Raw genomic sequence first — 12,998 nt, 5'->3', positions numbered from 1 at the left:
TTGAAATGAAGTTTTATCTGGGGTTGATTGACGAATGGTAGATTTTACAATGTCTCAAGGCAATAGGATTAATGTGTATTAAACTGTAGATATTATTAGTACAGTAAATTTATGCTGATAATTTTATTTTGTATAATTTCCCCCCTCTTTTTCGTTTGTATTTTTTCCTTACACTTTTTTTTCTCCAGTGTTTCAGTAAATTTATTTTTTAGGATGCCTAAAAATTGCAAGTATGGATCCTTTTTTTTTTTATTTGTATTTTAAGTTACACACAACCAGCTGGTTTGTGAAATGTATTATTCCTGATATCTTTAAAATATTGTGGGTGTTTTAATAAATTTTATATTTATTTTTTGCACTCAAATTCAGTGTTTTTTTTCCTCTTCCCCCACCAAACTTAGTGAAGATGAAGCTGTTTCTTATTTGATGATGTCTTGGAAAGATCACACAACTGGACTTTAAAGGTCACACGAACCATGGACTATTAGTCTGAGGTCTTCGAAGAAGCCTAAGGGAATAAGTTGTCTGACTCTCACTGAATTTCAATGAGATTAAGCCCTGGTCTACACCGGGGGGGATCGATCTAAGTTACACAACTTCAGCTATGTGAATAACGTAGCTGAAGTCGATGTACTTAGATCGACTTACCGTGGTGTCTTCACTGCGGTGAGTCGACTGCTGCCGCTCCCCCATCGACTCTGCCTGCGTCTCTTGCGGCGCTGGAGTACAGAAGTCGATGGGAGAGTGCTCGGGGGTCAAGTTATCGCGTCTAGACTAGAAGCGATAAATCGATCCCCTCTGGATCGATCGCTGCCCGCCGATCCGGCGGGTAGTGTAGACATACCCTTGGGCAACTGGGCACAGATCCTCAACTTCTGAGGAACTGGGTTGTCATTCCTTAGGGTCCCTGGAAAATCTCCATCTTAAACCATCCTAAGAAATCTAGAGCCGGATTATCAGCTGCTGTAAATCGGCAAAGTGCCACTTGGATAGAAATATGCTGATTTTTCACCAGCTGAGGATTCAGCCTCTGACTTTTAAGTGTTCTAGGTCAAAATTGGGTGCCTAGAATTAGGCACCTAAATCTGTATTTGTATCCAGTGGGAGGTGCGTGTGCTTTGAAAATCAGGTCACAAAGGGCAAGGGTGAGCCAATCTTATTCACGGTGACAAGTATCTTACTCTGTGAAAAACCCATTTGAAATCAGGGAGATGACCTCCATAGTAAGTCACTACTCAATGTGACAGAATCCAGCTCTTCATTCAGTACCACACCCAGGTATGAAAATTTTGCCCCTATAGCTTAACATCTTTGGTTATAAATATTGTTAGAGCAAGTGAAGAATACATAGATTAACACAGGATGGTTAAAATGAACCCACCCAAAAAGGATGAAATTCAGGCCTTGTGCAGAAATCCTGCACAAGGCCTATCACACTTACATCCCACTTAAACCCTATTTTGAGGGCATAAAAGGAACCGAAATGGTACATCAGCTTTGTGCTGGCCTGTGCGCAGAAGTGAACTTCACACAGTGTACACAGGTCCTGAGTCTTCCACCTTTACTCAAACAGGTAGGTCCCACTGAAGTCAAATTGCCCACAGTTTATTAACAGCACTTTAAAGTAACATCTGCTTTCCCTAATTTTGGAGGTAAGTCTGCCAATAAGAGTCATACATGTAAACATCCAGCCCACATCAATGAAAGAAAAAAGATCCTGTAGTGCTAAATAATAATAATAATAATAAAGTTTGAGGCTGGTATATTCAAAGGAGCAGAAGGGAGATAAATGTCCAGCTCCCAGTGAAGTGAAAATACCAGCCAACAATCCTTTTATGTGATCAGAAACCAAAAAGGCCAGGAGCGGGGAAACCCCAGGGAAACTGCACAAAGTAGTGAAATCTGTTTTAAATATCAAGGTTCAAAACCAAACCGCTAGAGGAAAAGTTATGATTTGTATATAGAATTGGATTCCCCAACAGCTGCTTTCTCTTGAGGCCAGGACACTTACAGAATACAGAGCTACAGGATGTTTAGAAAGCAAGGGTCACCTTGAAGTCAATGGGAAAACACCCATTAACTACAATGGAACCAGGATTTCACCTCAGGAATTAAAGATTGGTGTTGAGTCTTGTATTTATTCAGTTGTCGGGAAAGAGAATAACCCAAGCAGAAAAGAAGAGGGACAGAAAAATGCAGTGAACTGCTTCTAGCTGTGCCACTAGTGGGTATAATCAGCATAGCTCCATTGATTCACTCTGATTTACACTAGCTGAGGATCTGACTCAGTCATAGGAAAACAGGTGAATCCCCCAAATGCATCAGCAGAGGAAACAAGAGAAACATTTGAACAGAGCAGCATGAAGTTAAGATTCTGATGATGATCAAAGCCCAACCTTCTTAGTAATGAGTGGTTGTTTTGGATCATAGCAGCAATGGGAAATGCCTATTATTAATGTATGGATTTCTTATGCCTGTAAGGGTAGGATAAAGACTACAGATAATTAATCTGATTTTAAACTGACACTATTCTTGATCTTAGCCAAAAGGCCAAGAGGTATCTTTCTTGCAAACTGTATTCTCAAATGCTCTACAGTTAAATAATACAGTTACAAAGTTAAGGCCCAATTCTATAATTCCCAATCTTGGGTGAAATTCGTCACTGTACAGGGGGCCAATACAAGACCTATAGACTACTTAAATCCCCCAAATAGGGCTTAAGTGGGACTTAAGTGGTACAGACTTTGTGAGAAAGATCCTCTGCACAGGAACAAATTTCACCCTTAATGTCTGCAGATTTGGGCCCATAAATAAAAACAACAGAAGAGATACATTAAGATGTATAGAAAAGGATATTCTCGGATGAAATTTGAAGAGAGTGAGAGCCGATGAGCAGAGACATCTAAGAAAGAAAACAGCGGCAGTGTCATTGCCACTAGATATGTCACATTCTAAACCAGTGTGTTCTAAAAATGTAATTGGAAATTGGACAACAGATTGCTGAAAGGCAGAAAAGCTCTGTTCAGAAGAAATGTGGTAAGAACTTTGGATGAGATGCAAACAATGGAAACACAGTGATAAAGAGGCATTTACAACAACGGTGGTGGACTATGAAAGGCCAGTAAAACTATCAGAGTAATTTGTTAATTTCAAGTAAAGGGCAAATACAGGAGGAGGTGCTGAATCAAGTAAATAAAACAAGGAGAAGCTATTAAACGGATAAGACCTTGTAAGGCCTTCCAAGCACCCTAACCTCTAGAGAACAAATATGAGAAGAAGGTCAGGTTCTGGTGTAACCTTTAAAGTTAAAGGGTAAGGAGGATGGTCTGTTGCCTCAGTTTCCCCATCTGATAAATAGTGCTGATAAGACCGCTACGTTAGGGAGAGCAGCTCAATTTCAAAGAAATAAAGAACCTTGCAGGCCAGATCCTCAGCTGGTGTAAATCAGCTTAGCTGCATTTTGTTGTCTTCTCAGCTTGGAAAGAACAGTTCGGGCACTACTGGAAATAAAAAAGAACAGCTTTTATTGGCTTTGCTCCAACAAAGAATACTGTGTATCCTGCACGGACTCCTTTGAAATGACACAGCTCTGATAAAACAGTAACCATAGATAACAAAATGCTAGCTCCTTAGTGTCCATGCTACTGTACTATACTATGGAGCGGGAGAAGCATGAGTAGTGGAGCAGGGGACTAAGCGCCTGATTCTTCACTCTGGTACACTACTTTAACTTTCATGGGAGCAGAGGACGCCAAACACCTCTGACAGTCAGACCACTTCCGGTTAGATGTCTACATGTGGATTTAGGAGCCTAACTCTAGGCAGCTATGTGTGAAAATTTTAGCGTAAATCATTAATTCTCACAGCCCCAGGTAGGTGATATTAGCTCCCTTTTTTACAGAACGGGAAACGGACACAGAACAGTGCAGAGATTTGCCCAAGGCTATCTAGAGAGTCAGTGGCAGAGTCAGGCATAAAACTCAGGACTTCCTCATTCCCAATGCCATGCATAGTCCAGAGAGCGGGTGCTACACAGGTTTGCTTTTTGTATAAATGCAAATAGCAGTAATAACATCCATTGTTCTTTCGTAATGTAAACTGAGATTGGAGTATATCAACAAATAAACTAGCAGTGACATGACAGGTATGTTACTCTGCTAATTATACACTATACAAATTGTATTATCCCAAATATCATTCTGGGGCGAATTAACAGGAGTGTTGTATGTAAGACATGGGAGTGAATTGTCCAGCTCTACTCAGGGCTTGTGAGGCCTCAGCAGGAGTACCATGTCCTATTCTTGGTGCTACACTTTAGGAAAGTTGTGAAGAAATTGGGGAGAGTGCAGAGGAGGGCAACAAAAATGATCAAAGGTTTAGAAAACCTGATCTGTGAGGAAAGGGTTAAAAAACTGGGCATGTTTAATTTTGAGAAAAGACTTGAGGGAATGTGATAAGTCTTGAAATATGTTAAGGGCTGTTATAACGAGGGTGGGATCAGTTGTTCTCCATGTCCACTGAAGGTAGGACAGGAAGTAATGGGCGTAATCTGCCGCAAGGGAGATTTAGGTGAGCTGTTAGGAAAAACTTTCTACCTCTAAGGGTGGTTAAGCTCCAAGGGAGGCTGTGGAATCCCCATCATTGGAGGTTTTCAAGAGCAAGATGGACAAGCACCTGTCGGGGTGGTCTAGGTTTATTTGATCCTGCCTCAGCGCACGCAGACTCTTGAAGTCTCTTCCAGCCCTACATTTCTATGATTCTATAGACAAGCCTGAGCTGCCTGATCCATCACACAGAAATCTCAGCCTTACATCCTCTGCTGTGCCTAGCTAGAATGTTAACTAATGCTAACATTTCTGATGCATACATCATACAGGATTCACTGAAATGGTCACTTAATTGGCCTCTCAGAGTTGGTAAGACAACTCCCACCTTTTCATGCTCTCTGTATGTGTATATATATCTCCTCAATATATGTTCCATTCTATGCATCCGAAGAAGTGGGCTGTAGCCCATGAAAGCTTATGCTCAAATAAATCTGTTAGTCACTAAGGTGCCACAAGTACTCCTGTTCTTTTTGCGGATACAGACTAACACGGCTGCTACTCTGAAACCTAATTATTTTATGTTTACCATACAAAGTGTTTGAACTCCTACAGTCCCTTTCTAGGCCCACAATTTAGTCCACATACAATTTTAGAACCAGTTTTATCTTGGCTCTAAGGAGCTTTGTCCGTATAGAGAAAATAAAATAGGGCATAGCCGTAATGTCCTCACAAGGGAAGATATATAAGGTGCTCTGATCAATTTCTTATATGTGGGATGTAATTATTATTCCATTTATTTATCAACTTATGCTCAGAAGACAGGTAGCTAGTGATTGAAAATAAAGATCCGGAAGTAAAATCACTGTACCAGATTGTTAGCTCAGTTCCACCAATGTAAACCCACAATATTACCATTAAATTCAATAGGCTTATGTAGGTGGAGCTGAGATCAGAATCTGGCCTATTACTGCCATTAATATGGGCTGAACACTAAATAGTTCTTTGAAAGGCAAACCTATTCTATCAAACAGATTCAATAATGTTTAGCCCATACATTAACATTTTTGTTTCAGATGTAGATTTCAAAGCACTTTAAAGACTTGCACATTTATTTATATAGCTTGAGGCAGTGTGGTCCAGTGGATAGGCCACCAGAATGGGAGGCAAGATACATGTTTTCTATTCCTGGCTCTGCTAATGCCTCACTAGGTAAATCAGTGGTTCTCAAACTTTTCTTTTTCCCGCGGACCACTTGAAAATTGGTGATGGTCTCGGCGGACCACTTAATGATCTTTCCAAATGTTGTTTGTACCATTAGCTAACGATTGTAAAGCATTTTGATTAAAAGCGCTATATCAAAAAAACCTTAATAATTAACTTTTTTTGTTATACAAATAAAAGCACACAACTCATATTTTAATATCAGTAGTTTTAAATTTCTAATGTGATGGATGTGCCCCTCTCCCCTGCCACAGCAGCCCCCGAGCTGGGGTTGGGAAGGAGGGGGGGTGTCTCTCCCTCTCTCCCCCACCGCAGCAGCCCCCGAGTTGGGGCTGGGAAGGAGGGGGGTCTCTCCCCCACTACAGCAGCCACAGAGCTGGGGCTGGGAAGGAGGGGGGGTGTCTCTTCTTGGCAGCTGCAGCCCTGGAGCTGGGGAAAGTCACCTCTTTCTCTGGCTGCCACAGCCCTGCACATCCCAAATTCCCCCCACCCCCTCTTCTCACCCTACTGCCCCCTCCCACCAACTCCCTATTGCCCCCAAGGCCACCACCTCACCTTACATGTGCGTCTTCTCGAGGGTGCAGGCGCAGCTCCACTAATTAGGTGTGCGGCCACCCAGGTGCATACCTTAGAGGGAACTATCTGCGGATCACCTGAGTGGAGCTCGTGGACCACCACAGTTTGAGAACCTCTGAGGTAAATCACTTAGACCCAAATTATTTTAGTTTTTTTCTATCACACCCACCACTGTAGTTTCTAAACTGCTTTCCATGTAAATTAGAATGGCATGATGAACTGCCTGGAGTCTCCAAAGAGTCTTATTTAAAGCATATTAAAGGGCTCATTCAGAAAGCACCCCTCTAGCACTGGGAGCGTTCGTAGGGTGCAGGATTTCTTTCTGGACTGTTGCTAGGAGCAAATGCTCTCACTAAATAATAAGTTCTTCAGGCGAAGGAGTATGTCTTAATCGGTGTTTGCAGCTTGTAGATTCAGGGTGCTAGATACATTATTTCTAATAACAATACTAGCTTTGGAAGGTTGACAGTTGCGTGTCTATAATGGTCAGGAACATGCATAGTCTATCGGCCTAGCCCTCCATTCACTGGGACCATCTGCGTACTCCTGGGGGCTTCTTATGTGGGAGCCTGTGTGCTGGGACATTTCACAGGCTAGGAGCTGTCTCCCAACAGCCTATACAAAGAAACACCAGGTAAGTTTAAAGCCAATGTTCTGGTAAGTTCCCCCTCTTACCTGCTGCTGTTTGTGGCATTTAGCTGGGGTTACCCAATCCCAAATTTTGTGGTAGCACCCCACATATATAAGGGTGAACCCCGGGTCCTGAAACAGCTGCTGTGCCCAAGGGGGGATGTGGCCCGGGGGGGGGGGGAGGTCGGGGAAGCAGCCCCATGGGGGGAGCAGCCCTGTGGGGGTGGGAGGCTCTGGGGGGGGAGGGGGAGGGAAGTAGCCCCATGGGGGTGGGAGGAGATGGGGGGTTGGGGGAGGGAAGCAGCCCCATGAGGGGATGGGGGAGCAGCCCCGTGGGGGTGGGAGGCTCTGGGTGGCTGGGGGGGAGCAGCCCCATGAGGGTGGAAGGCGATGGGGGGAGCAGCCCCGTGGGAGTGGGAGGCTCTGGGGGGGTTGGGGGAGGGAAGTAGCCCCATGGGGGTGGGAGGAGATGTGGGGTTGGGGGAGGGAAGCAGCCCCATGAGGGGATGGGGGGAGCAGCCCCGTGGGGGTGGGAGGAGGAGGCCCTGGGGGCGTTGGGGGAGGAGCCGGGGGGGAAGGATGGTTGGAGGCTCTGGGGGGGTGGGGAGGAGCAGCCCCGTGGAGGGGGTGGGAGGCTCTGGAGGGCTGGGGGGGAGCAGCCCCGTGGGGGTGGGAGGCTCTGGGGGACTGGGGGGGAGCAGCCCCGTGGGGGTGGGAGGAGGAGGCCCTGGGGGGTTGGGGGAGGAGCGTGGCGGGGCCGCCGCGGCGCCAGGGGGCGCTGGGCTGCGATCGAGCCCGGGCTCTCGGACTCTCCCTGTGGCCGGGCCCGGGCGGTGAGGACAGGCCCGCCCGCCGCCTCACCGGGACATGGCCGCCGCCATCAGCGCCGGCATCCTGGGCCGCGGCCACAGGGTGAGGGGGCGGGGCCCCCCGCGTGGGGGAGGTCTGGGGGGGTCGGGGCCGTGGCACTGGCAGGGGCCCCCCCCGCGTTGGGGGGGTCGGGGCCGTGGCACTGGCAGGGGCCCCCCCCCGCGTGGGGGAGGTCGGGGCCGTGGCACTGGCAGGGGCCCCCCCGCGTGGGGGAGGTCGGGGCCGTGGCACTGGCAGGCCCCCCCCCCCCGCGTTGGGGAGGTCTGGGGGGGTCGGGGCCGTGGCACTGGCAGGGCCCCCCTCGCGTGGGGGAGGTCGGGGCCGTGGCACTGGCAGGGCCCCCCCGCGTGGGGGAGGTCGGGGCCGTGGCACTGGCAGGGCCCCCCCCGCGTGGGGGAGGTCGGGGCCGTGGCACTGGCAGGGCCCCCCCCGCGTGGGGGAGGTCGGGGCCGTGGCACTGGCAGGGCCCCCCCGCGTTGGGGAGGGGGCTGGGGGGCTCTGGGCCGTGGCACTTGTACAGTCCGTGTATTAAGCCATGGGTAGTGTCAGGGGCTCTGTCCCTGTGTTGTCGCCCCCCGATTCTGCTGTTGCTGACCCCTCGTCGGGGCCATGGGAGCCAGGACTCCTCAGGTCTTACAGTGCCTCGCCCAGCCAGGCCTCCAGCCTGAGAGCCGCTTCTGCAGCACAAACCATTCTTGCCCCTCCCCACCTGCCTGCAGTTTTATTTGTAACGTTCTTGTACCTTTTCTGTGTTTCTTTTCCTGCTAGATCCTTCTCCTGTGCCACACACGGAGAACATTTGCTTCGCAGACTGATGGGGAAGCCAGGGTGGTGCAAGTCCTCAAAGAAAAATTCCCTCGGGCTTCGGCCATCAAAGTAGTGGATATATCAGGTAAGTAGAATCGTGCCGGCGGAATCTCTTTTATGGTTTGGGAGGGATGCAAAGACAACTTCCAGCGGTTTCAAACGTAGCTCAGCTCCCATGATCTGGTCTGGACAACGTGTCAGCTTACCCGATGGCTTCCATGTAGGGACCATGAGCTTCCAGGTTCAAGTCTCAGCTGTGGGGTCTGATGTGCTTTTCCAGAGCATTGAGAACAGGGATTTTTGTTTTCTGGGAACTGTCTTATAAACTGCTATAAACCCTTCTCTCCTCTGTACCTATCCTCTCAAGGGAGTCTCCATCATAGTTTTATAATATAGGCCTTGTCTACACTGACTTCTAAACGTGACTGTCTTTGCCTCTGCTAAATTTAACATCATTTTTTAGAATTGAAAAAAATCCTTGCCCCCCCCCCCCCCCCCTTGCTAGCAACCCAGGTAACAAATTGTGGCTATTATTTATAGATAGTTGATAAATAAGGAGACAAAATTGTTGTCCGCGGGAACTTAAATATCAGCGAAGAATGGTCTTGTGGTTAGAGTACAGGGCTGCAAAACAGGAGATCTGAGTCCAATTCCCAACTCTGTCACAGACCCATTTTGTGTCCATGAGCAAGTCATGTCATTTCTGCCTCAGACTATGTCTGTGCTGCTGCTGGGAGGTGTGCTTCCCAGCCTGGGTAGACAGACTCATCCTAGCTCTGCTTGAACTAGCATGGTAAAAATAGCAGTGTGGACGTTGTGGCATGGGCGGCTGCTCGGGCTAGCCACCCGAGCTCAGACCCAGATGGTCAGGCAGGCTTGGCCCTCAGGTGGCTAGCCTGAACCACCACCCATCCACACTGCCCATCAGAACACTTTCCTCTAGAGCTTGGAATGAAACCCAAGATTCCTGAATTTCACCATTCCTTTGCTGTCAGTAAAGTGAACCCCACTGGCAAACTGTCTCATCTCCCTCAAGTGCTGATTCATATAGAGGATGACAACCTACTATTGCTATGAGTTACTCTGTTAGCTCAGGCGGCAGAGGTCTGTGTGATGGAGCTAAAGGTTCAAACCATGTGGCTGTCAGTATGATGGAATTTCTGTTTCTTTTTTTCAATTTGCTTTTTCAAAAACCAAGAAAAATCGTGTGTGTGTGTGTGTGTAAAAGCCAGAGTTAAGGTTGCCTGTGAAACCTTGATTCAGCCTCCTTGTGTGACCATATTTCCCCCCCCCCAGGACCCCTCCCTCATTTAGTGCACAGACGGGATATGCCCTGGCAATGAATCAGGGTTATGTAGGGAAGGAGGCTATTGTCTGTAGGAGCTCTGCCTCAAATATTGCAGAAGTTGGAAGGTGTGTAGGGAACGAGGTAGGGGATTGCAGGAAGAGAAAGGAGGTCTCATGGGTAAGGTAGTTGAATGCTGCCCTGGAATTTGCCTCTGCCACATACAGAGTTTCTACATGATGCTGGGCAAGTCACTTAAAACAACTTTTCAGAGGCGGTCACGCATGGTGTGTTCTTTGATGCCCTACTTGAGATATTGTGGTCCAGTTTTCAGACGTGCTGAGCACTCGCAGCTGCAGTTGAAATCAGTGGGAGCTGTGCTTAGAACATACACGATGCGGTGTAATGCTAAATACTCTCAAAAAGTCGGTCCTACACATCTCAATTTGAGCACCCAAATTAGTGGATACTTTTGACCTTTAATCTCTGTGCTTCAGTTCCACTTCTTTTAAAAGAAAACTCCCTCATCTCTCAGGGGTGTTGTGAAAACAAATTCATTCGTGTTTGTGTGGGTTTGAGTAGTGTGTAGTAAAATAAGGCCTGTAGCCACACACTGAATTACAAAGATAACAAAAAATATTGAATAGCTTCTCACACAGTGAGCATTGCCCATTCTAAGCGCTGAGTGAGACATGGGTTTTGTGCGTGGAAAAAACAGAATGTGATCCTGTAATTTTGTAATTAAAGACTGTATCACAATGTATATGCACAAACGGGGTGAATTCAGGTTGCAGAGGCAGTCTTCAATCTGGCATTTCCCAACTTTGCAACCTTAATATTCTTTTAATGTAGTTTGTGTGTGTGTGTAACATTGCCTAGTCCAGTGATTCTCAACCTTTACCATATTCAGAGCTCCACCCTAGAACTTCACTCCCATCTAAGATCTCCCTTTGGTTTAGCAATAAGGGAGGTGAAACTGATCAGCCTGACTTAATTGTATAAGCTTAAATATTTATCACAATTTATGGGGTTTGTTTTAAGAAAGACTTTACAGCTTTCAAACATGCAGCATATGCTAGTAATTTGGATAAGGAAATCTGTTTAAATGACTTTTCCTGCCAATGCCCCTTAAACTATAATCAATCTGTATACTGCATAGAATTGTAATGACTAAGACACTGATATAATCAATGTAATTTTGTTTTAAAGGAGGCTGTGGAGCAATGTATGAAATTCATATAGAATCTGAAGAATTTAAAGAAAAGAGAACTGTCCAGCAACATCAAATGGTTAATCAGGTAAGTAGTATTGTGGGATCTGGAAGGGCAATCATATTCCTTTGTTATAACCAGTGGTTTATTAATTCCACCTTTTGGAGTGTGGGAACTTTCCTACAAAAACTAAATACGTGCTGATGAGGTGGGGGGATTATTTCAAGGTATGTCCAGGACAATTTGCCATTACCTGGCCAAAACCACTGCCAAAGGTGTTCTAGGTATAGCTAACAGTTTCAGGGCTTGGTACAACAGGGTGTGGAGACCCCATAACTCAATTAATTTCAATGTGAGTAGAGCAGATTTAGGAGCTCAAGGATTAGGTGCTGAATGCTGACCTTGCCACACCATCAATAACACAGATTTCTGAGGGTTATTCTGTGTGGGGAGAAACCACCTGATCAAGCATAGAAAAGCTAGAGGAGATAAAGACCTGTTGGATCATCTTACCCATCCCCTTACTACTGCAGGATTCTTCCCTATGAGATTGTCTGCAGTCTAGTTCAAAATGACCCAAGTGATGTGGCTTTCCGTATCAGGAAAAGCGTCCTGACAGTTTCCCTTTCTTAAGTTGCTCCCAGTTTTATCTCCTTGTACCTCCCAAATGGTTCTGCTTTGCAAGGGGTCTTATATACTGCTATAGTCTCCTTGCACGATTATCAGGGAGAGGGCAGCTGGAAATAAGTTTCAACAAGCCTTCTGGCACCCTAGCAAAACTAATAGATGGCTAGTGGTAAAGTAAGAAGTTGGGGCTAGGGAGGATGTGGACCTTAAAAATACCACCCCTGCAACCTTCCTGATTTGTCCCATTACAAAACTTAAATGTCTCAAAGTCTAAATGTTCATTAATAATTATAGTGCCCAATTAAGTGATGAGGACTCTACTCATAGGACTATTCTTTGTCCTGAAAAGCTTACAACTGAATGTAAGGTGCTGAATATACTGAATTCAAAAAGCTTACATTGTAGACTTGTGTGGTATATGCAGAAAGATTTTAATTGATATAACCTTAGACTTGGATTGCATGTGTTCCACTCGCATTAGCCTAGGTTGATTGGAAAGAACATTCCTAGCACCATATCCTTTACTCTGAGAGTTGCCCTGGGTTTTCTTACAAAGATATTTAGACCAGTGGTCCCCAAACCTCATACCCCCCTTTATCCCAACTGTGCCCCCACCCCGCTAGAGTGGGGACGCTAATAGGAGTAAGGGAGCCGAGGCCAGGAACGGAGCTGGGCGGCCTGGGCCTGGACCCGGGCCCCAGCTGCGCCCCCCAGAACGTTCCTCTGATTTAGACTGACCTAGTAACACTTTAAAGAGGCATAGGAACTGGAAGTCTATAAGCATAGTTTCATGCTATCTAGAATTCTGTTGAAATGAAACCAGTTAATTTGAAGAAAAGAAAGAGGTAATTATTCTTTATAAAATTTCTAGCTAATGCATGTACTTCCTACAACTCTCATTTCTTTAACTTGAAGCAATTTCTTCAAAGTAACTCAATTTCTGAAATCTTACTGTAGTGAATTAGTGTCATTTCTTGTGAACTCTTGTCTGGCATCAGGGCTAGGACCACTAGACAGACTACCAAAACACCACAAACCTGGGTTTTAGCTGAAGTGATAACCTGGCTGGCAGTGAAAGGCTCTTTTGCCATTATCAATCCCCCTTTTCTGGAATAGGGAGCAATGCAAAATAGTTGGAGGCTCCACATCTAATTGGCTAATTTATGGAGACCAAGCAAACTGGGTTAACTACAGCATGTGGTTGAGTTTTTTGTGACATTCTTT

At 46.2% G+C, this 12,998-nt stretch overlaps 1 protein-coding gene across 2 annotated transcripts in view; it reads left to right on the top strand.

Moving 5' to 3' along the window:
• The first annotated feature begins 7,810 nt into the window (after positions 1-7,810).
• Positions 7,811-12,998, top strand: part of BOLA3 (bolA family member 3) — a 22,530-nt gene continuing 17,342 nt past the window's right edge. For both annotated transcript variants that reach the window (XR_010561152.1, XM_065399461.1), the window contains exons 1-3: positions 7,811-7,886; positions 8,613-8,736; positions 11,146-11,234. Coding sequence is in view for 1 of the 2 variants with exons in the window: in XM_065399461.1 (XP_065255533.1) it covers positions 7,842-7,886; positions 8,613-8,736; positions 11,146-11,234 (258 nt within the window). In the remaining variant the exon portion in view is untranslated. The remainder of the gene's footprint in view (positions 7,887-8,612; positions 8,737-11,145; positions 11,235-12,998) is intronic.

Source organism: Emys orbicularis, chromosome 2 (assembly GCF_028017835.1).
Source record: "Emys orbicularis isolate rEmyOrb1 chromosome 2, rEmyOrb1.hap1, whole genome shotgun sequence".
NCBI classification, from domain to species: Eukaryota; Metazoa; Chordata; order Testudines; family Emydidae; genus Emys; species Emys orbicularis.
The sequence above is the reverse complement of the archived record's forward strand: the minus strand, read 5'-3'. Positions and strand labels throughout refer to the sequence as shown.